Raw genomic sequence first — 24,031 nt, forward strand, 5'->3', positions numbered from 1 at the left:
GGGGGGGGGGGGGCAGTGGTCCCCCAGTCAGCATGAGGGAGGGGGCCATAAATTTGTCCCCTACTGTTCCCTGCTACCATGAATGTCAGTCCTCATCCCCCCACCCTCCTCCCTTTTTGGCTAAGTCGTTAAGTTTCAGATTTATTGCTTTTGGTGCACCTGTGTTCATTCAGTATTTTTTTTTACTTTATGCTATTTATTCGATATAATTGAGTAAACCTTGTCTGTAGCATTGCTCACCAGTAATCACTTCTGTGGTGAGGTACACTTTGTGTGCAAATCTGCAATTTCACTGTTTTACAAAAATGCTTTGTTTCAAATTTTCCTTCCAAATGTTATTTTTGCAAAAAATCTTTGCTTTCTACAACAGCAGGGTGCATGATGTTTGACTCTGTTTGACTAGCACATGTCGAACATATTTTGTTGATTTCTTATTTAAATGCAGAAGAGCCTTCGAGCAGGACGTAGTTAGCGTCGGTAGTGCTTGATACATTGAGTAGGTTGGGGTTACTGAAACAGATTGAAAAGTAATGTACCTCTGGCTGCATAGCACTTAATACAAACTAACAAATGCCAATAGATTTGAATTACTGTGCCTTTCCCGATGCTCAAAGCAATTTTTCTCGTAGACGCCTTTTTAAACCTTCGTAATGCAGAACTAACAGATGGAAGACGATGAAGACATGACATCCAAAGAAAAGTGCAGAAGTCTACCAGTATTCTAGTAGTGGGGGAGGGAACCTCCGTGCAAGCGCCCTGCACTACAGCGTCTTTCTTGTTTCACTCTCTTTCACCCCTTTCCTCAAGGCACAGTTGGGGTGTCCATCAAGAGAGAAGCAGTTAGACACCAAATACTACGCTGTGCTATTGTTCAGGGTTACTTTTGTGTTGGCATTATACATGTGCAGTTCACGCTCGCTTATCTTTGTGGCAGCGTTTCTTTTAGTAACGTGGCCTGACCTGCTTTGTCTCATGTTTGCAGAGCTTCCCTTAGCAGGGAGTGCGATGCTCGCCCAAGCCGGTGCCAGCTTGGCGTCAGCACTTAGTCAGCCTCAGACAGCAGTGCAACAGCAGCAAACGCAGCCTTTCAGCACTAATCTGGCTGCCCTTGGGCTAGCACAGGTAAATTGGTGCTGTTTTTGTTACTTGCACGTCTGTAGTGCCTTGAGGGATTTGCATTTACACTAGCTTTATATTATCACTTCTTTTCTAGAATGCACTTCAGGCAACAACTGTTCTTTCACAAGTAAGTGGCAGCTTTGCTCATTGGGTGTCATTTCTGTTTGTGAAGGCTTTTAATTTTTGGCCAGGATTTGCCCTCTGCAGAAGTTAAAACTGTAATGCTTTAAAGGAGCATAGACACCTAATTTTCGTGGCCTTTTTTCTTCTTCACAATGATGCGTAAGACATTAATGGATCACCACTTGGAATTCGGCAATAAACTCCAACTAATTTATATTTGAATTTTTCTCTCGTGCTGTTTCGGTTTTGCTTTCAACAGATCTGTAACGTCAAAATTCTATACAGGTCATGTGAGGCATGAAAGAACTGCAATATAATTGCTGCTGCTTTGCTTGTTGTCATTCCTGTTTTTTAGGCAAGCTGTCTTTAGCATTGCAGTGAATTAAAACGACGAAACAGCGATTATATCGCAGTTATTTCATGCCTCGCATGACCTATACGCAAATTTGATGTCAGAGCCGTCATTTGACTGGTACATGTGAGAGAAATTCAAGTATAAATTATTCAGTGGTCATAGGCGAATACCACGCGGCAGTCTATATATACTAATGCCTTACACATCGTTACAAAGAAAAAAACATGCGCCCCAAAGTTGGGTGTCTCCATACCTTCAGTAATTGATGGATGGTTAGTATAAGGATTTTGTGCTACTTACCACTGCCCTTCATGTGACCTGTAATTCTGTATGCTGAGCAACATGTTGAGGGCATGTCTCATGTTGTATGGTAAGGTGATTCATTGACAGTTTATTTGCAGTGCATAAGTATACCTTGTGTAGCAAAAGCTGTGCTGCTTCCATAATGGGGGGGGTGGGGGGGGTGGGGGGTGGGTTATATTATTTGCCCTCAGAGGTATTTCTGTGTAATTTGGTACTCAAAAGTTTGTGCTTGGATAGAAGTAAACATAACATGGTAGCTGTTGTTGAACTACCTCCCAGTGATGTGTAGGAGGGCCCTTAGGAAATGCATAGCAGTGCATGCTTATGCGCCTCCAAAACAGCCAGTGACGTTACCAGAACTCTGCACGTCTTTTTTTTTTTCGATGAGGGTGATGTGGCATTTTATTGACTGGTAGGCGCCACTGGTTTCATGTGTGCTTGCGGCAGTGTTCACGACTGTGCGTGGCACCACTTTGTGTGAGGCAGGTCTTCACATGTTCACATCACAGAATATGGGCTTTTTATCCTTTTTTTTTGTGACCACTGAGATTGTCAGTATGATAATGGCTGGTATGTTACTGTACCATTAACATGCTGACATGATGGCTTATCTGCAATAATACCATTGAAGAAATTCCGCCTGTGTCTGCTAACTATGCTGCAAATTATTGAGAAAGTTTTAAATATCCAACTTAAAAAAAAAAATTCACTCCATGTGTGATGGTATAATCTTAACGACTGTGCAGCCCTACTTCCAAAGATCATCTGATGGCAGTATAAAAAGCGCTTAGGGCCTGTCCAGCAGCTGTACAGTCGAAACAATATGAATGGGAACAATTGGACTGCATGCAGTCAATTTATTTCCCAAGTTTTGGGTGAAAATCATACCTCTTGCTTTTTTCTAAACTGTGTTCACTCACTCAGACATCAGTGGTGCATGCATGCAGATTTTTAATTTTATATTAGTGTGCAGTGCTAAAATATTACATTCTTTCACATTGCCCCTCGTTTTAATACTTGTGTGACCATTTGTAGCTCTGCTATAAATTCGTTAAAATATTATTGCATATCATAAACCTTTACCTTAACAGAAACAGCAAACACCTTCTTTGTTTTTATCTTTGGTTGGTTGGAAAAATATGAAAAACTTGTTTGAAGCATCATTGGGGATCCAACGCTATTTGTGTATTGCTTTTTATTAGTTTATGTCTTGTGTCCAGCATTCTCTCCCTGCCATCTCATGCCATATTTTTTCTTTGTATAGCCTGGTCTTGCAATTCCTGCATCACTAGCTACATCAACTCAGGTAGGAATGGGCACTTCTTTGTCCATGTGTGGCTCTTGGTGCATTGCAGATATTTTCGAGGGTTGACAAGTGGGCTACACGTGTTCCAAGCAAAAAATAGCTTTGCCACACTTGTGTCATATAGTCAAGTGTGACGTGAACTGACATGCTGCTGTTGAGGGGATGGTAGCTCGGAACATCATGTTCTTGATGCATCATAGTAATGTAATGTTTAAAATTTTGGTTTCGTGAAGCTGAGGAGGTTTTGAGGCAAATTGAAATAAAATGTGAAGGGTAATGATATCTTGCATGCAAAGCGCTTGAGGTGATCTGGTGATTGGCTGGGGAACTAAAGTGTCTTGCATTGTCTCCAGTCCTCTTATTATCAGAGGCCGATGTGTGTACCAGTTATATGTGTAGCAGTTACATTAATTTTAAATCAAGCTATGGAACAAATATTTTCATGTTGAAACTCTTTGTGAAAAAGATGTCATTTTCTTTAGTAAAAAAATGCATGCTATTATAATTAAGCACACTTTTCATGGAGCCAGATTCACTAAACTTATGTAATTGTATTCTTTAATTGCCTGGCACATGGGCATTAACAATCATAATGGGTAACGAGATAATTTTGCAATTGTTAAACTCATAGAGAAATGTGCTGGCCAGTCACAATGCATTTGTATGAAAATTTCTATGACACTTTCTCCCATATCATACTGAATTTGATGTTTCTTTTGCTTTGATGTGTTCAGGTCTCGTCTTTTGCTGGTAACAGTTAGGAATTACAGAACTGTTGAGGATAACTGCCAATATGTTTTAAATGACTCATTACACCACTGTTTTACACCTGGCCGCTTCAGTGCCTCACTGGTTACGGTGCTCGGCTGCTGACACGAAAGACGAGAGTTCGATCCCGGCCGCTGCCATCAAATTTCGATGGAGGCGAAATTCTAGAGGCCCGTGTACTGTGCGTTGTCAGTGCACGTTAAAGAACCCCAGGTGGTCGAAATTTACGGAGCCCTTCACTACGGCGTCCCGCGTAGCTTGAGTCGGTTTGGGATGTTAAACCCCTATAAACCATAAACTGTTTTACACCTAGTGTTCTGGTTTCTGTTTTTGTGAGGTGTGAAGTAAAAGGCCAGTGCACAGAACCACGGTTACTTAATGGGCTCACAGAAGAGTGAGGTGTTGACGGCTTGTTATAGTATTGTAAAGGGGTGAGCTTAGAAGCGAATGCCGAAACGGGTCACCGACGTGCCCTAAGGAGGGCGCGGGAAGAGCGCCCCGTAAAACGACAGTACACGTTGCTGGCGGGAGTCAGACTGGCCCCTCTCCTTGAAAAGCGGGGGAGCATTTATTATCTTTTCCCTTTACCCCGTGCAGCTGGGTGCCGCTGAGAAGGCTCCTGCGGTGTCCTTGGCGGCGTCTGCTGCCTTGGGGAATCGTCACACGGCTCCATCAGTTTCTACAAATGCACATAACTTGGGGCAGTTTTATGATTTGCAGCAGCTAACAAAGCAGTGATCCATTGCAAATCAATAACTTTTGGCAAAGAACAGTGCTGTGTTAAATTATTCAGGTATAAGGGAATAAAAGAAAGTGCTGATATTTGACGAAGCACATGTGCACACATCCTAACTAACAGAAATAGATTAGACCTAGTAACTGCTATTGGCACTGTTAGTTCCTGGTAATAAAGTGTTACCGCTGCATTTACACAGCACAGTGACCTTTGAGCATGACAGAACTCCAGATCAATGCTGAATGTGCAGGGAGCTTCAGTTCAACTTTTCTTGGACTGTGATGAAAGGTGCTGGCTGAATTCTCAGTTTATATAGACAGCACCTGTAAACTTATAAAGTGTAAACATTGATGTCACTGGCCAGGTTGAATTTCAGGATTGGTTTCATGACCGCTGATGAACCAAGGCAGTTAGTACTACACAGTCAGAGTCCTTCAATAGCTTTATGGTCATGAACCTCTCGCTGAAGTTTGGTTTGCAGACAAAAGCGGCCGCTAGAGGCGCCAACGGCGATAGAGGATCAACAATCGGTAGACCGGCCCGGCGGCACATGGTGTGGTTGTTTGAGAAAATCTGCCTTCCGTGCCCGTGCTGTTATTTGGTCTTTTAATTATTCTTGAGTGATTGAAGCGGACGTCCTGTATCTGTTACAGTTCCGTAATCCTAGCCCGCTTTACACTTGTATAGAGAAGAACGCTGCTGGCAGTACCAACATTTATTGATACTTTTTTAGTTCCTTAACGCCTCCTCTGAAAGCGGGTGCTGCTTGTGCCTGGTTAGTGAGAGGACACTGCAGTTGAGGGTTGCGCTGTTGCCGACGCGCGCAGCTCCTTTCCTGCAGTTGCTACTTGGCCCGTGTGCGTGTTTGTTGTTGCTTTCTATTGCCCATTTTGAAGCGAAAAGCTTCTCTACGTCAGCTTTTTGAGCCGTCATCGGGGCCACAAATTTGACCTTGAATGTAGCTAGAGGTCAAACCATGAGCATAACTGGTGGTAGTCAGGTTCGACACCAAGGTGGTCCATAAGGTCAAGGTCAAAGTCTAGATAGTTGGCGTAATAGTCGCTGGTGTCGCTGCTGTAGCTGACGTCATATAAAAGAGGAGCAGGAAGTCTAGGGGTATATAAGCGCGTGTGTGTGCGCTCACTGCCAGACGCCTGGGGCGATGGAGGAAGATGACCATCCTGCTGTAGCCGCATGCCGAGAAGCCATGGTCGTGAAGTTTGTCATTTCGAAGAAAGCAAGATGTTTAACAAATAAAAAAATGCCTACTACTGTGTGTGTCAGTATGGCTATCTATGGAAACCGCCAGTCGCTCGACCACAAACGTAGCCAGGGAGATGCAGCTTTTTGCTTTCGACCAGGGTTAACCAGAGTTAAACCACCAGCAATTTTTTTTTCTCTGTGTGCTCTGCGAACACGTGGCACCTATCGACAACTAAGTGCACTCAGACCAACAAATGGCTGCTGGCTGTGAAGCAGCTTTCAAATGCGACGATGCCAAAATGTTGGCCTGTGTAAGCACAGTAGAATGCACTATAATACAGGGTGAGTTGTTCGGCGATCTGTTTTGGAGTGTGCTGGATTCTCGTAAAAAAAAAGGCACGAACGGTGCTGGTTGCCCAGAGAATGCTGAGGTGTTCACAGCTCAAGAGAAATTTTATTCACAAACACACCAGCTCTAATGGCACTGCTATTTTCTAAGCACTTTGCTCCTACAAAGAAATGCATGTGGGTCACTATTTTGAATGTCAAGGGTCTTGAGTTACTCTCTCGTGCAATAATATTTAAATTAGTATAAATAAAGTAATCGATTTTAAAATGTTTTAATAAATACAAAGTAGCATTCCGTATAGTGTAGGCAAATGCCTTCGAAAATTATTGTGTACAGGTTTAGGGTGAACATTTGGCTGGACCACATTTTGCAACTTTTTATATTCACTAGTAAAATCGTCAGGTTTAACGCCCCAAAGCAACTTTGGATATGAGGGGCACCGTTGCGGAGGGCTTCGGATGATTTTCGACCACCTGGGGTTCTTTTAACGTGTATCGATATCTCATAATAGACTGGCCTCTTGCATTTCGCCTTCACTGGTATCAAACTCGTGGCTTTCGGGACAGCATCCGCGGGTTGTGGCCACGTAGACACAGCGGCGGGTTTTATTTGCACTAGTATTGCTGTAAAACTTAAGTGATTTCGCGGGAAAGGTGTGACACACCAGCCAGTCACGAAAAACTGGTTCGGCAGTCAATTCCAATCAATTGAAGTAGCAAGGTTCGATTCATATCACGAGAAGCAGAATCTAAGCATGCATTTCGTCATTGCACAAAACCGATGCTTGTGACACTGCTCAGAATACCGCTCCTGAGTTTGCGAATGCGCTAAGTATAAATACTTTATCAAATACCTTTGGGCAAGAGCCGAAAACAGAACACGGCAGTTGCGCAATAATGATTCAAATGTGAGTGCTCGTGCAAAACTCTGCACTCTAGCAGGTGACTCTCACTCTCCTAGCTTAACCCGCAACTGCAGTGCTGCGGTGGCGGGGACAGCAACAGGCTGCCTGCTGCCTACGGGCGCTGCAAGGAGTTATGGAACTAAAGTATCTATAAACGTTGTGCAGCACCACGGCTGGCTCTGTATCCGTGATCGTCTGGCTGCTGCGTAGAGACTTTTCATGCTTAATGTGACATTAAAACACTGCCGAAAGGTGTGGTGTGGCCATAACCTGCAACATGCACGTGACTGAAACGCAGTGCGCAGTAAGGCAAAGCCCGCGTCAGCAGATGGCGCTCATTGCATTCATGCCCAGCTTGGGTTGCTCACCCGGGTTCAATGGACACTACAGGTTTAGCAGCACGCTACGTTTAGCAGCACTACCTGGAGTGGGATTTTATTGGCTGGTTTAAAGCATGGCGTGGCTAACCGGCTGCGATGGTAGCAGTTGCAGCAGAACAGCGGTCAAAACGTGCTGGCTGTTGCTCTATGCGTGGCATCACAGCGTTCCTCTTTCAGGTGCACATTGCATTCGACTTTGCTTGTGAAAGTTGCGCAGCAGAGGTTATTTTCATTTGTTCATCTTTTGAGCTTATAAATCGCTCATTTCGGGCCGTATAGCTTTACCGTTGCTTTACCGGCCGCTTTGGGCAGTGTGTCAAGCTCCCCCATTGAGTACAGAGAAGTTTCATGACCATAAAGCTATTGAAGGATCCTGGTACAGTTGAGCCTTGTTATAACGAAGTTGGAGGGGCCTGGTTGTAACGAAGCATTGTTATAGCCCGTTTTGATCGAGCTTCCAAGAGGAATCTTCATTCCTTCATTATGTCCAGTATTTCGTTATAAACCATATCGTTATAACGAGGTTCAACTATATATAATGCAGTTGCAGTGATCGATCTTGGCAATGTAGTTTGTCTGCGAGGGAATTGTTGTCCTGTGTGGCCGATTTTCCTATTAAATCAGATTAAAACGTCCCGGCTCCCACCTTTTCTTTGAACTGACCTCCAAGAGTAGGAGTCAACCAACGCGTAGGGTGCCTTTCAGCCAGTCATGTGGCAGCTTGCTGCTCTGCCATTGGCGGAATGACACGTAATATGCAGAGTGATCAGCGAAAGCAAAGATTCCTGCGTATTTTTATTTCCGTGGGCCTAATTTGCGGCCATGTTGTCTGCGACTGAAACTACCGTAAATACCCGTGTATAATATAGACCCGCATATTAATTTGGGGATAGGAAAAACGGAAAAAAGTTTATATCCGCTTATAATGCGAGTAAAGAAGAGCAGTCAGCTCAAAGATGTTCTGGAAGTTGCGGAAGCCGAACGCCCTCCGATTATTTGTGTACGCCGGCGCGCCAGATATGATGCATGTAGTGCAAGCGGCAGGTACAGAGGCGCCGCGCTTGCGCCTACTCATGTCCTGCACCGTGAGTATGCGCAGACCGGTTCCGGCATACGAGCTGGGGCGCACGCTTCGGAAACATCTGTCGGAGCTTTGGTGATTGTCATCGCCGGGTGTACCGCTACCGTTGAGCACGTTAGATATCCCGCATTTCCTGAAATAACAACCGGCGAGCTCCTCAGGAATGCTGGCCCAAACGTCCGCGATCCGAATGCACAGCGTGGTTGGAGAGGCCCGTGTCCAGAGGCAGTAACTGCAGGCTCTCCCTACCTCAAACAGACAGTGTAACAGCGCTTGATGCGATGCCGATGCTTTCGGCAGCTACGATTACTTTCTTTTTAAAAGCAGCTGAGAGCGTCTGAGTGCCAGATGTCGTGCGAGGTGCGATTGTCTCGGGTATCGCGACGTCAGGTCAGCGTAGTGAAGTGGTGTCGAAATCGAAACTACGCCATTGCTAGATAGCGCCTCCTCTCACTGAAAGCGTGATGGTGATGGTGCTTGACAATGGAGACATTTAGCAGAGTGGGTTTCTGCACCCAAGCGGGCGGGAGCACTTATGCGCATGCGCCAAATGCTCGGACGGGAGCGCGCAAGCTGAATGGCCTCTCAGTGCCGCTCCCGTGTGAGCCTAGCGGAGCGGTGCAATGAGTGGGCCTCGCAAAACCTGCTAGTCTCGCACCGGTTTTGACCGAAAATTGTTTGGATCCGCATATAATACGAGGTGGTAACTTGACATGCTGAAATTTGGAAAAAACACCCTGATATTTTCTCGGGTTTTTATGGTATTTATTTGCGGAACCCTAAAAAACAAAATAAAAGCGAAAGCAAAGCTGCCTAGCAACTGGCTAAAAGGCACTTCACGTGTTGGTTGCCTCCTCCTACTCTCAGAAATCAGCTAAAAAAAAAAAAAGGCGGGAACTGGGACGTTTAATCCGATTTAATAGGGAAATCAGCTGCACAGGACAATTAATCGAAGTTTGTAAAGAATGATCGGAGCATGTAGATAGAGTTCCCGCAGTAAAAAGACGAGCTCAGAAACCTCTTTGTGCGCCTTTAAGTTGGAAGTGCGTCAACCCCATCCTTTGTTTTCTTAATGCGCTGCAGTGATTTACTGTCGTGTTGTGCCATGATGCCCAGTTTTCCACACGAAAATTGGACTGTGGTACTGTCTTCACGCCTTTTTTTTTTCCTTTGAAAAGAGCTTTGTTTTTGAAGGTGCATTGATTTGCTGCACAGCTAAACTTCCTCTGCTTTTTAGCTTTCTTAGTATATAAAGGCTTTTTGTTGTTTCGGTGCACAGGCTGGTCTGGGCCTCTCGGCTGCATCTCTGGCAGCCTCTGGTGGGGCAGGCCTTGGCTATGGCACGACGCAAGCAGCTGCTGCTCGGCTGCTTGGCGCAGCTGCTGCCACCACTGGCGTGACGTCACCATCTACAAAGCAGCGTGTCTTTACCGGCACAGTGACAAAGCTGCATGATAACTTTGGCTTTGTTGATGAAGATGTGTTCTTTCAAACCTGGTGAGTTCAGACCTGACTAGTTTTCACTTAAAGGCAGGTGTCTGGGAAAGTTTAATTGCTCTTTTGAGAACCAGAACATTTATGCTGCTATTGTAGATGCATACTATTGTTACTTTCATGAAAACCATTTTTTGTTTCATGCTAAAAGTGACCTGCTTTTTTTTAGGGTGTTCAAATGCTGAAACCTGATTGTTGGTTTGGTGAATGGGAGGTGTGCAAATTCACTCCTTTAATGTTCCGCATTCACTTCTTATCCATACTGATTCAACACAGCACAGCCGGCACTAGCGGACTAAAGCGTGTTTCACGTGCAAGCGAAAATGCCAGTGAATTCTGTCGCTGTGGCGTAAAAGCCTGTTTAGACCCGTCGCGGCGGCTCGGCCAGCCAGAGTGAAGGGGGTTCCAACAAGTTGGAAATTTTTCGCAGCGACAGCTCCGCCCTCTGACCAATGACTGCACGGCAGAAAAAGTTACGTGACAAGAAGAGGATGCGTGCGGGAAAGACAAATGTTTGTCTACTACACGTGCTTCCGACACGCGCATAAAAACTTAAAAAAATATTATTGGCATCAATATAAGAAGTAGTTGGTATTTAACAAACAACAGTTCTTTATTTCCTAACAAAATTTGAGCAATCTTGGCAAAATAATCCGTGAACATTGTCCATGTTGATGTTTGCAAACCACCGGAACCAACCGCGAGCTCGTATTCTTTGCAGCAACACTGGGATTCGCAGTGGCAGTAAATGCTCTGGAGCGACGCGTGTGAAACGGAACCTTGCGAAAAGCATCGCTGCGCTGCGCCGCTTGTCGCTCATTTCGCTCAAGCGCTTGCATGTGAACCATTAAGACGGATTAACGATGTGAATGGGAGGTGTGCACATCCACTCCTGTGATGTACCACATGCACTTCTTATCGCATACGCACTGTTTCATTGCTCAGAGGGCCTCTTCTCTCAGTTAAACACTCGCCGCAGTGGCTCTGTGGTTAGGGTGCTCAACTGCTGAGTTGGAGTGTGCAAAAGGCACCCATGTGCTGTATGATGACAGTGCACATTAAAGATCCTCAAGTGGTTGAAATTATTCTGGAGGCTTCCAATACAGCACCATTTCTCTTTTTATTCTTTCACTCCCACCTTCCTCCCTTCCCTCACGGGCGTGGTTGAGGCGTTCACCGAGAAGTGAGATAGGTACTGCGCCTCTCATTTCCTCAGAACCAATTTTCTTTGCCAAACTGCTGGTGTGTTTTGCATTCAAGATTCGCACAGGGGTGACATTTGGCGGTAACTTTTGTTTTATGCCAAGTTTGGGTTGGGTACTTGCCCAGTTCTGCAAGAACTAATCAGAAATTCGCATCATCTGCTGTGACAATGAACCAGAAAGGATGCTTTCGCAACAGCTGTACTGGCGAGGCTATCTTTTGTCTTTGGAGGGTTTTTTTTTTTTTTTGCGCCTCGCGTTCGTCTGCTTTCATCATTCTGCCACTGACAAGGACTGGTGCTATGAGTGCAGCTGTTGCGCAAGCGTGTTGTTTTGTCCGGTATTGCTACATGCGATGCGGACTGACAGTGTGGACTCCCAGTTAATTCTCATCGAATCTGACAATTAGCCGACCCACACATAGCATGAAGCAAAAATTACCACCACCCTTGCGCAAAATTTGAGCACAAATAAGTAATTTTCCTGAGAGAAGCATCCTACGAGGTGCTCCGAGTGACGCGTCAGTCTGTATAATGGCTTACAAATGCATTACCATAGTTAAACTGAATATATATACAGTTTAATTAGTGAATCACTGGTTCAAGTTTTGTTTTAGTTTACTTTCTTGTCTGTCGAAATTTTAGCTGTAACTATTTAATATCTTCAACAAACCGTGTTGTGAATAGATCTGTCATGCGAGCTATGTTAGTGCACACCTTTTGTTTCACAACTAAGGATCTACTCATCTTAGTTTCAAAATGTTATGTGGTCATCAGGAATTGCGTTTTTAAAGTTGAGGGATCAGTCTTGGCGTTGTTTGTGGCAAGGTAATGTTTGTTAGGCTTGCTGGTGCCGCTACAGAACACTGTGGCCATGTTACAGATTTAGTGTGCCATATTGTTAGCGGTGGTTACAGTACTTGTTGTGCTAGCTGCTTTGTTGGTTTGGTATTGACGTCACACTCATGATTGAAGGTGTAATTAGAGGCACCATTAAAGGACCATAGATACCTAATGTTAGTTGCCTGTTTTCTTCTTTCAAATGACGCATTACACATTAGGATACATGGTACACCACAAGATATTCGCCTGTCACCGCTAAATAATTTCTAATTGAATTTCTTCTCGATGACGTTTTGGTAACCACTGATAAGTCATTTGGTCTCATTCCATTTGCAGCAGGCTGATGTAAACATTGCAGTGAATTAAAACTACATATCAGCGACTATTAAAACTAAATATCGGCCATTATATTGCAGTTTTTTTGTCCCTCATATGACTCTAATACTCCTTATATGCCGCAGCTATCGTTTGGTTGATGAAACCGAAACCAAAACAGCATCAAGAAGAAATTCAATTAAATTATTTAGTCGACGAGGCGAATACCGCGTGATGAACCATGTATCTAGATGTCTAATATGTCATTTGAAAGAAAAAACAAGGAACTAAAATTAGGTGTCTATGGTTCTTTAAGCGCATGATCAGGCGCATTCATTTCCCACCTTGTGACACAGCTGCCAAAATTGAAATTCATTAACATTTTCCTGTTTTTCTGTATTTCAAGCTCTTCAGCATTACGACATGGCACTTTTTCTTATGTGCATCATGATTTATTTGTAGTGTCATCAAAGGAACCATGCCCAAGGTTGGGGAGAGAGTCCTTGTGGAAGCTTCTTACAATCCTAACATGCCATTCAAGTGGAATGCCTATCGCATACAGCTGTTGGCAAATCAGGTAGGAACAAAAAATTTGAGGCGTCATGATGTGCTTGTCGTCTTTACTTTTAATTTACATTATGCTTTTCATAGTTGTTTTTGGTGTGGGAGCACAAGTTATGACAGATATAAAACTGGACGACTGGAGTATTTCCTAATGTACCATCACACAGTTTAGGATAGAACAAAGGAATAAGTTTACAATTCATTATCTCATGTTCTCTATTGAAAATAATTTGCTGTGCGGGTATGTACGTATACACTGCAGTTTTTCTGACGAGGAAAAAGCAGACCTTGAATTGGCATAAAAACTGCTGTGACCTTTTTACGTCCCTGCTTCCTGGCATTATCAGCTAGGTGCAGTTAAATGTCCTTGTTCCACATTTACGTTTCATGCAGCCACGTGACTAAAAAACGATAGAAAATGGAGAGATTCGTGCCCCTTGCTCCGCTCCTGCTCATCTGATAGCGGTTAATTTGGTGTTGTTTGGAAGCTTGCTTCCTCCCCTACGTTTCCTCCTCCAAAAAGGCGCTGGCCGAGCAGTGCGCACCCGTCGCCGCCGTGCAGTTGGTCACGTCATTCCAGCGACGATAGCTCTTGTGCGTTGGGAGAGGGGACGTGCGGAAAGTGTCGGCAACGCAACGCAAAGAGTCCGTTTCCTGGGTCAAGGGTGGCGGGCAGACTGACAGTGGGAACGTTTTTTTTTTTTTTTTTCCATTTTCGTGAACTCTAAACTCTTTTTGTATTATATTCGGTGTCACGTTGTGTACATGTAAATTTGGTTATGTAAGCATTGCATGAGGTGCATGATGATTCCACATGGAAAGTCTTGTACAAATGAAATATTGAGTCAGAAAAATTGGTCAGCTACTGTAAATAGTAGTTGGTTATGGGTTTTAATAACTGTACTTTTCTCTTCTTTTTCTTGCATGTTAAAGATGAATGCTTCAGTTGGTGTTCGCTTGAATAATCAGATTACATCAAGCAGCCAGTCCAGCACCAGTGCAGCTATGGCAGCACAAACGCAATACATCAACTCTCTGACGTCTGGTAAGTGTCTGAGTCCCTATTTATTTGTTGAGGGTAACGTTCGTAAAATTTTGTGAGCATAAGTTTGACACACCAGCAAGCTTGTAAAGATGACAAATGCACAACTTCTTGTTTTGTAAATGTGAAAGTGATGCCTCTGCTCTAATGACTGTCGGCAATGCAGGTACCAAAAAATAAAAAAAGAGGAAACAAACTTTATGTAAGAAGCAGTCGCAAACTTTAATGAACATGATACTGATGTTCTGGCTGCGCCCTTCAAACTGGATGGACATTTAAAAAAAAAAGGAAAGTCTTGCATCCAGTGAGTTAAAAAGATTCAAGAACAAAATTAACAGGAAAATGCATGCGCACTTGAGGGATTTTTTTTTCCTGTTCCCTGCTTTTTCACTGCAAGTGCTCAGGAGCCTACTTGCTTAATTATAACAGGTCATGAGTAAAAATGTACTATGTTTGGTTCTTGACTGCTGCTGTTAAAAGCTGCCACAGATCATGCAGTAAGGCATCTAGTGGCTGCATCGTCTGTTATGATGTGACCACACCATCATTGTGTGATGAGGGCCATCTGATCAGGAAAGCCTTATTGCAGTTCTACCTCCACTTCATGCAGGAGTTTGCCACTCTCCCTGCCTCACAACCCCGTCTATCTCCCAGGCTCATACCCTTCATAAAATACATAGTCATTTCACCAGCATGACTTCTTTTATGCCACTTCTGCTCTGACCCATCGTGCCTCAACTGCCCTGAACACTATGCTGATCTTGCAAACTGTCTCTTCTACTGTCCCATCGCTCTTGAGTCTCCATTCTACCCCTTTCCCTTACCTCTCCTGGCACACCTGGCTGGCTTTTCGCAAAGATGGTCAGCTTGGCCTGGTGTGTTAGGCAAAGCTCATTTTGAGCAGTTGTCTTCCGTTCTGAAATAAAGGGCCTCATTTATTACTGCTACTGCTATCTCGGACATCTTGTTTGCCTTTTTTTTTTTACCTTTTCACGCTGCCCGGGCATTTGAAAAAATTCAGCATTGTATTGTTGCTGGGTGCCGGTGCCATTCTGTCTTACATACTATGGCGGGACACTTTTTCTGCTCCTTATTGTTTAAACACATTTTCCATCATTGGTATGCACCAACCAGGCCCATTTTTCTCGTAGTTAAAACAGCTTGCTTTGTGAAATTTTGGCCAATATGTGATGAAGCATTCTCTGTAAAATAAAGCTGCTGTGGTGGCTCCGTGGTTAATTGTGCTTGGCTTGTGACCCAAAAGACGTGGGTTTGATTGCGGCCATGGGGGTTGCATTTCGATGAAGGCAAAATGCTAGAGGCCTGTGTACTGTGCGATGTCAGTTTACATTAAGTAACCCTAGGTGGTAGAAATTTACCGGAGCCCTCCACAACGGCGTTCCTCATACCCGATTTGCTTTGGGACGTTAAACCCCATAAACTATAATATACGAACCATTTTCTGTAAAGTTCTGTTGAGTGGTCGCATAACTGAAGTTCTGTAATGAAATCTGTATCTCTTCTGCAATTTGCTTTTAGACAAAGCTCATAAAACTTGGATCTTTGATGCTTTCCAGAGAACAAGAGCAGCCGCTCTGAAGGGGAAAAGGTTTCCTACGCTCAGTTACTTGACAGGACAGAGAGCAGGCACAGGGCTGAATATGGTGAGTACACTGGTGTTTTTTGTTTTATGCACAAAAACCTGAAAAGAATATGCAGTTGCCGACCAATTTTTTGGACTCTGCGTGACTCAAAAAAAGGTGCTGAATAATCAGTCCAAAAAATTCATGAAACTTAAAAACATCACGTGTGAAAATTTGGCTTGAAAGATTGTGAATTTTGCCATTTTCGATTTTTCGCTTCTAGCCAGTATTAATCAGGGGTGTGCGAATATTTGAAATTTTGAATTCAAATCGAATATGTTCGATAATCAATTCCTATTCGAATTCAAGAATTTCCTAATATTAGAAAATTCTCGATGATACGGAAATTTTAGAATATTCGTCACGATGATTTACTGCGGCAACTTTCATAAATTTGACCGTGGCAAAACCATAGTATTTGGGCAAATTATCCGACAATCGTGTTTAAGGAAAATAATAGCAAGTCGTCCTCTTCGTTTTCTTGTGTTATTCATTGCGTGGGATTGATCACATTCGGACACTGCTAGACTTGACCTCTTACTTAAATCCTTAAGTGGGCTTTTTCACATATTTATGTGAAAAAAGATGGCTGATCACCTGCTTCGAATAATCGCGAGAAAGCGCGTTATTTTTTCTTTGAACCTTCCATACTGTGTTGCATTCATCCTGTCACCTTTATAATTCTCCTAGCGTGAGCTTTGCTACCTCGTTTTAGTCACCTATGATATGCAGGAAAGCCCAATTGGGGAATTTTGCATGAGGCTTCCGGAGGGGCTGGTGTCGAGGTGTCACAGCAGGGCAAGTGACTGTGTGAAAATCCTGCCTATTTCATGGTGAACTGTAACCTGTGCACCTCTTAAGTATGCGTAACGGCAGGCTTGATGACAGTTGGAATGCCCCTATCAATGAGCCAGAAGTAGCCCGGCTGCATAGTTTCGATTTCTGAACTTCACTGCTAACCTGCGGCGGCGGCAGCTGCCAGCCAGACTGCACATTTGCCGGTCATCTGAACCCAGCTTTGCACCTAATGCTGACTGGCGTGTGCGTCAGTGGTCATTTTTAGGCATATGTGAATAGTGTTTTTTTTGCCTTGTAGCGAATTCGAAGCGAACAGTATATTTCTTAGAATAATTTCGAAGCGAATGTTTCGAATACTTCTGGCACACAAAAAAGATTGACCAGCACAATAGGCATCTTCTGAATGTATTTTTCGAACACACAGTGTCATTACATGAAAAAGAGAGAATGTATTGAAGCTTTGTCACACTCATTGAAGCTGTGTCGACTTTCGGCAGAAATAGCATTCGGAAATTGGGAGAACTGACCCGCACGCAGTACCTGTGGGGTGTGAGACCTATTTGTGGGGCCTTCAGCTGGTGCTCTTAAGAGGTGCGTGGGTTACAGTGCACCATGCAATACGCAAGATTTTTACAGGATCGCTTGCCCTGTTGTGACACCTCGACTCGCCCCTTTGGGAGCCTCACGCGAAATTCTGCAAGTAGGCTTTCCCGCATTGTGTAGTTGACCAAAACAAGGTGGCGGTGGTCACGCTCAGAGAGTTAAGGTGACAGAACGAATGCCATGAGTGTGGGCATTAATTAGATAACGTATTACGGAAGGATAAAAAAATAAACGCGCTTTTGCATTGCAATCGTTAGAAGCGGGCCGTCCCCCATGTTCTCAGCACGCATAGTATTTGGGAAAGCCCACTTGCGGAATTGCGCACTAGGTCGAGCCTATTGGTATCAGAATGCGACCGGTCCACGCAATAAACGATGGAGAATAAAGAGAACAGGGCCTTTATATTGTTTTCCTGGAACTTTAAACTCTATATTCAGATAATTTGCCCAGATATTGCGCTTTTGCAACAATCAGATTTATGAAAGTCGGTGCGGTATACGATCGCTGCCAAGTATTCGGGAATTTTCGAATATTAGGGAATTCACGAATATCATTTCTCGAATAAGAATATGAACCGAATATGAAATATATTCTATTCGTATTCAAAATTTCGAATATTCGCACACCCCTGGTTTTTGGTTTTGGCTTGTTTTATAATGTGCAAGCCTTTCTCTTTCATGTCCAGCATTACCAGCACCAAACATAGACGCGAAATTAACTAAAACTTGCGGTGCATATATACCAATTGACCTAAAAACATGAAAGTAGCTCAATTGTGCTTGAAGGCTATAAATTTAAGTACTGTAAAAACCGGAATATAGGTCGACCCCCCAACTATTCAATCCTAAAAATGAAAAAAATATTTTTCAGTGGCAAAAGTACTGAAAGACACCCTTACCTTGAAACAAATGCGACCCTTACCTTGAAACAAATGCGACTCAGCCGGTTGCACAATGGCGACAGTATTTATTTAAATGCTGCTCGCATGTGCACCTGGCTAAGTTTTTAACAGCATCGCGCGACCATCGACCCGCGTGCTTGTCAGCACCTTATTAATGGCGCTGAGCGGCGAAACAAACGAGATACGCGCATGTGTACACATGCGCTTACTTTCGCTATTTCGCCGCTCCGTGCCGTGATGATAAGGTGCTGACAAACACGCGGGTCGATGGTAGCGCGATGCTGTTAAAAATTGGCCGGGTGTGCAGTACACAGGACACAAAGTGCGCAAGCGCTACTCCGAATCAGTCGTCCGAACTAGAGTCCGATGACGAGTGCTTCTCGCTGCCCACGTCCCATAGAGCATCGTCCTCTGTGCCGTCCAGCGCGTTGCTTATGCAGCATTTTCTGAAAGACTTGCGCACCATCTCTTCGGGGAGAGATTTCCACGCCGACAACACCCAGCCACAAACAGTCGCAAGCGGTGGACGTCGCAGGCGGCCGGTGGGGGTAGTCGGGTTATCGCCCAGCATCCATTCGCGCACTCTGTCTTTAAACGGCTTATTTAGCGCAACGTCTAGTGGCTGCAGCACAGATGTCAGTCCACCAGGGATGACGACGAGGTCCGTCTTGCCGTCGCACAAGGCCCGCTTTACGTTGGCTGTGAGGTGGCCTCGAAATGAGTCCAGAACGAGCATGTTCGCTCGCTCAAAGAGAGCGCCAGGTCGCCGCTTTCAGACGAGCCGGACCCACTCTAGCATCAACGATTCGTTCATAAAACCGTTTTCATTAACCCGGACGATGACGTCGCGTGGGAATTCCTCTTTCGGCAATGTTTTTCTTTTAAAAATGATGAAAGGGGGCAGCTTCTTCCCATCAGCTGTACATGCGAGCATCACAGTGAACTGCGAGTGCTTGTTGCCCGTTGTTAGAAGCTTGATTTGCTTGGCTCCTTTCTCGGAAACAGTCCGGCTTGAGGGCATATCGAACCACACTGGCGTTTCGTCGGCGTTTCCTATCTGTCCTATCATGTAGTCGCGTTGCTGCCGAAGCGCAATTACATATCGCTGAAACTCGATTAGCTTGTCCTCGAATTCTTCGGGCAGTTTCTGGCACACAGAAGTACGGCGCCGTAGTGCAAAGCCCTTCCTCTTCATGAAACGCCACACCCAGGATGGCGAGCCCTTGAATTGCGCCCTCGTCAGTCCAGAGGCGCGCGCGATCTCTACCGCTTTAAAACGGATGGATTCAGCAGTCACAGGCAGCGATCTTGCACGAAGCTCCCGGACGAAATCCGCAACCTTGTTTTCCAGTTCTGGATACGCTGCAGTCCGCCCACGAAATGAAGTTTTCTTTTGGTTGCTGCAAGCAACCAAAAGCTGCTTCTGCTTCCGCCAGTAGCGAATGCATTTTTCCGACACTCCAAATTCGCGCTGTGCCGCCAGGTTGCCGTTAGCTTCCGCGTACTCGATCGCCTTTTTCTTGAAGCCGACGGTGAATTGCCGTCGGCTTCCGCTCATTTTTAAACAAAATGTGAAACAATGCAAATGCAAAATGACTGTGCTACAATGTCGCCACGCCACGCCGCGCTGCTGCTGATGTCGATAGCGGCTGTTTACTTCATCCGCCCATTGTTGCAAGACTTCCGTAGTTTTTCCGCCAATGTCCGGTATATAAGTCGAGGGTCGACTTTTCGCGATGGTTTTTTGAAAAAAAGTTCGACCTATATTCCGGTTTTTACGGTAGTGGCGTTTCCCGCCATTGCAGTGCTCCACGCAGGTAAAAGAAGCCTTCTTGTTTCAGACGCATTCCATGGCAGTTTTGTAGGTCAAAAAAGAATTTAAAGCTAGTGTTTTTTATTTCCTCAGCAGCTGCATTGCCACTTTATAAACACTTGGGACATGCATTCACTGTGTGTGTGCATGACATTAGTGCAGTTACTCGTGTCACTTCACAATTAAATTTGATATGGGTATGCACTATATGCATAATGCAGGTACACTATATTGAAATTTATGGCAGGAAATGGGAGTCAGATTTGTTATAACAATTATAGTCCTATCATAAGGAAACATTCTAAAGAGTATTAAGGGGGAGACTGCTCTTAAAGGGGGACATAGCTCTTAAAGCTATTTTTTTTATTTTCTGGCCAAATTTGATTAAATTTGTCAAGTCTTATTCAGTTTCTTGGACTGATTTCAAATATCTAATTTGTTTTTCAATAGGTCAATTACTTACTAAGATATCTGAAATTAATGGTTCATAATTTGCAGAAACAATGAAAATATAACCGCACTACAAAAATTGATAACATACGGCTAGGTACTAGAAAGCATAGGGAATACAATGTTAGGAGTACTTTTTTGATGTAACAAATATTAGCAATGCTAGAGCAATCCAAAGTTCACTGTTTAAAACGTCTGTACCCTATTGTCTGATATAGAGCAGAACTGCTAAATTTTAAAACCCAAATTCCAAAATCTGCTCCTAACATTGTGTGCTCTGCACTCTTAGCTACATTCCACAACAAAAATTATGGTTCTACCTGCCTTGAAGGCCGAGATATCGCTTCCGCAAATGAGCAATAAGTAAAAAATGTGTGTTTTAAGAAAACGAGAATAAATAAACCCACTTTTAGTCAAAATGCAGAAAAAATAGTGCCATATATTGCATCCTTTGTAGCTAAAAGCCACAAGGAATGTAGTCAGTCTGACTACAGCCACCCAAATGACGCTTTTTGAAAGCATGCTGCATGTCCAAAGTGGTTTTGCGCTTCTTTGCAGATGCCACTGCTCGGCGGTGGTCTTTCTCCGCCATGCGCTTCGGGCTCAGTGCTCCAGGGTTGAGGTGCAGCTCTTTCAGTATTGCTGTGGATGTCCTCTCAAAGCCAGCATTGAATTTCATCACAGCCTCAGCCACTGCAGCTTGTACAGTGAACAGGGAGGCATGCTTTTCCATCGGAGCTTATGCCCATATCAGGGAGTGAAGGGACTCATTGCTGTTCTGAGTACTGCCCCTTTGGCATCGCTCAAGAAGCCTCTCGTCGGAAAGGCGCTCATAAATGGGCAACAGGGCCTCACAATTGTATGGAGGCAGATTGTAGCGGTGCTTAGGAGCTGTCTCGCCCTTAGCGCTTGCTGCATTTTGGCGGCACCATGAGCTCGGTCCTGGTGGGCAATGGCTGTGGTCTGACACCAGGTCATTTGACATTGTGTGATAAAAAGTGGCCATCACTGCTTTCTTCATTCCCTGCACATCACCCTTGTGAGTCTTCAGGGCCCAGCCATAGTACCGCGTCAGCTTTGCAACTAGGTCAGCGGTCAGTCCAGGTCCTTTACGTTTTGTGATGAGGTTTCGCAAGCTTGTCCCCATCCATTTCTGTACGTGGTTGGTACAGTCTTCTTTCTCCACCAAAATGTACCCATACACTTTGGCTTCCTGCAGTGCAAGGAAAGCACGGCTGTCACCATCTGAGAGTAGGGTGGTGTACCTCAGGTTATGTCGTTGTAGTGACCTCTGGAAAAGGATGAGGGCGGCTTCAACTTCTCACTGGCCTTCTTAGTGGTGTTTTTCTGGCAGGCATGGCTCTCCTTCCAAGCTTTGTACGTTGAATCATCTTCCTTTGGCCCACGCTCACAACCAGCACAGAAGTTGCTGAGCACAACAAAATCGAAACTAGCCCCGTGAAGAGCTCTATGACCGTGCTTACGCCAATGTGCGACGAGTGGCCGCGCGTCATACAGGAACCATCGCATGACATAGCAATGTTTCCGGGATTCCCAAGCTTCAAGTCGTCGTACAGCTCCCGAACTGATTGCGCGCACTGCATCGTCTGCTTCTCGGCAGCAAGAGCCGCCGCGGGCGCCAACTTCGTCTTCACATACCTCTGCCATGCTTTGGTGTGAAGGTCGCGGTGTGAAATGTTCATCGCGGCAAAAACGTCGTTTAGCGCCGTTTGCCGATTCCCAGTGGCTTGCATCGTGCGCGCATCAAGAATGTTCACGAGAGGGTTAACCTTCTGGTTGCCGTTCACGCGGGGCGAACTCCACGCCGACGCAACATCACCACAGCAAGCACACCTGATAACAATCTTTATGGCGAGGCCATATTCTCGTTCGCCTCTGCCTACAGTGACGCTACCGCCGCACACTTTGCACTTTACGCACGACATCATCGCGTTCACGGAGTTCAAGTTGACGATAACGAAGCCCGGCTCGATGTCAACTGGCGCGACCGCATCGTCGTCAGCGCGAGTGAGAAAATCCAGTTTTCTTCGTTTTTCTTGTGTTTCAAACTCTCTCTGCACCAAATCCGCACTGCACGCTGCAACATTGCACTGAGTGAGTGAGTAAAAACTTTATTGAAAGAAAGTGTAGATTCGTGGTCAGTAAGTGAGGTCCAGACCATGTAGGTCTCGTACCGCACAGGCCCATTCGACAGCCTTGACTTGAGTGCCTCGGTCGTCGCTGACCTTTACTGAAAGCCACGCATCAGGTGAGGGAGCAGCCATGAGATCTGGGGGTGGGGGATGTGCTTTACAGTCCCAGATTATGTGGTCTAAAGTAGCTTTTGCACCGCAGAAGCGGCAGTTAGGGCTGGAGGTTGTAATAAATATGTGCGAGTACACATTTGGGTTGGGGAAAGAGTCGGTTTGTAGTCTTCTCCACGCCACCTGCTGCTCCCTTGACAGGGAGGGGTGCGGCGGCGGGAACTGCCTACGTGCGAGTCTAAAATGGGTGGTGTGGTCGCGATAGGAGGTTAGCGCTTCACCGGTTGCCTCTGGGTTCGGACCGTCTACTGCTCGGCCGGCTTTAACTCGAGCTTGTGCGTTGGTGGCCTCGTTTCCGGGGTTTCCGGCGTGCGCCGGGACCCATACCAGGTCAATGTCTCGGAGGGGGGATGTGTCTTTAACATTTTCCAGGATATTTCTGGCCGTGAGTGAGATGCGGCCTTTGGCAAAGTTCGAAATGGCATATTTGGAATCGCTAACGATGGTTGTAGCGTCCGTAAAGGCGATAGCAGCTGCAATTGCAGGTAGGTAAACTCTTTTATTGCGCCCAAAAACAGGGGACCAGTCAAAGGACCGGTTGCGCTGACTTAGAGGAGGTCGGCGGGGATCCTTTGGGATGCCGCGGCCTCCACCGCGCGCTGGATAAGCCAGCGTTGGTCTGCTGGCTTGGAAGTACACAGGAGAGACTCCCACGTCTCTGGGGTGTTTGCGTTGTCTGTGTTGTAATGTGTACAAGTCCACACCATGTGTATGAGTGTGGCCGGAGTTGAGCAGTGTTTACACATGGGGGCTATCTGTTCCGGAAAGATCCTGCTGTATAAGAGGGGGTGTGGGAAGCTGCCAGTTTGTAGTTTGCGCCATTGGACGGCCTCGCGTCTTGTTAGATCGCGGTGTGCGGGAGGATATGTGCACCTTTGGAGTCGGTAGTGCTGGAGTATGTCCGTGTAAGTGGTGAGTAGAGAAGCGCGTGGGATATTAGTGTCAGCGGAAGCAGGGTGGCTGATCACACTCTCGGCTCGGCAGCTGAGATCTCGAGCGAGAGTGTGTGCCTGGGCGTTTCCGCTGAGCGACTCGTGAGCTGGAGCCCAAAGAAGTAAGCGAGATGTGGAAGAGGGTGCTGTAGAACATAGAATGTGTAACGCCTGGCAAGAGATACGGCCAGCATCGTAATTGCGAATAGCCTGTTGAGAGTCACTGATGACGACTTTGGTATTAGGGTCGGCTAGCGCGAGCGCAATGGCAACCTCCTCAGCTGCGGTGACTGTTTCTGCATTGCGAATGCTGCAGGCTGTGTACCAGCTGCGGTGAGGGGCGAGAGCTACCGCCACCATCGCTGGCCTCGATGGATGGTAAGAGGCGTCCGTATACGTGACGTCCGGACGTCCGCTGAAGCGTTTCTCGAACTGACGAGCCCGGTCGGCCCGTCTCTCGGCGTGGTGTTCCGGGTGCATC

General features: G+C 45.5%; 1 protein-coding gene across 2 annotated transcripts in view; it reads left to right on the forward strand.

The window, feature by feature from the left end:
* Positions 1-24,031, forward strand: part of LOC144114887 (cell division cycle and apoptosis regulator protein 1-like) — a 145,576-nt gene that overhangs the window by 8,249 nt on the left and 113,296 nt on the right. Inside the window, exons 3-9 of one of the 2 annotated variants that reach the window (XM_077648894.1) lie at positions 983-1,122; positions 1,214-1,246; positions 3,165-3,206; positions 9,907-10,124; positions 12,943-13,057; positions 13,978-14,089; positions 15,664-15,750. In XM_077648894.1, coding sequence (XP_077505020.1) covers positions 983-1,122; positions 1,214-1,246; positions 3,165-3,206; positions 9,907-10,124; positions 12,943-13,057; positions 13,978-14,089; positions 15,664-15,750 — 747 coding nt within the window. The remainder of the gene's footprint in view (positions 1-982; positions 1,123-1,213; positions 1,247-3,164; positions 3,207-9,906; positions 10,125-12,942; positions 13,058-13,977; positions 14,090-15,663; positions 15,751-24,031) is intronic. The other variant, XM_077648895.1, reaches the window with a different exon arrangement.

The sequence above is a fragment of the Amblyomma americanum genome, chromosome 1 (assembly GCF_052857255.1).
Source record: "Amblyomma americanum isolate KBUSLIRL-KWMA chromosome 1, ASM5285725v1, whole genome shotgun sequence".
Lineage (NCBI taxonomy): Eukaryota > Metazoa > Arthropoda > Arachnida > Ixodida > Ixodidae > Amblyomma > Amblyomma americanum.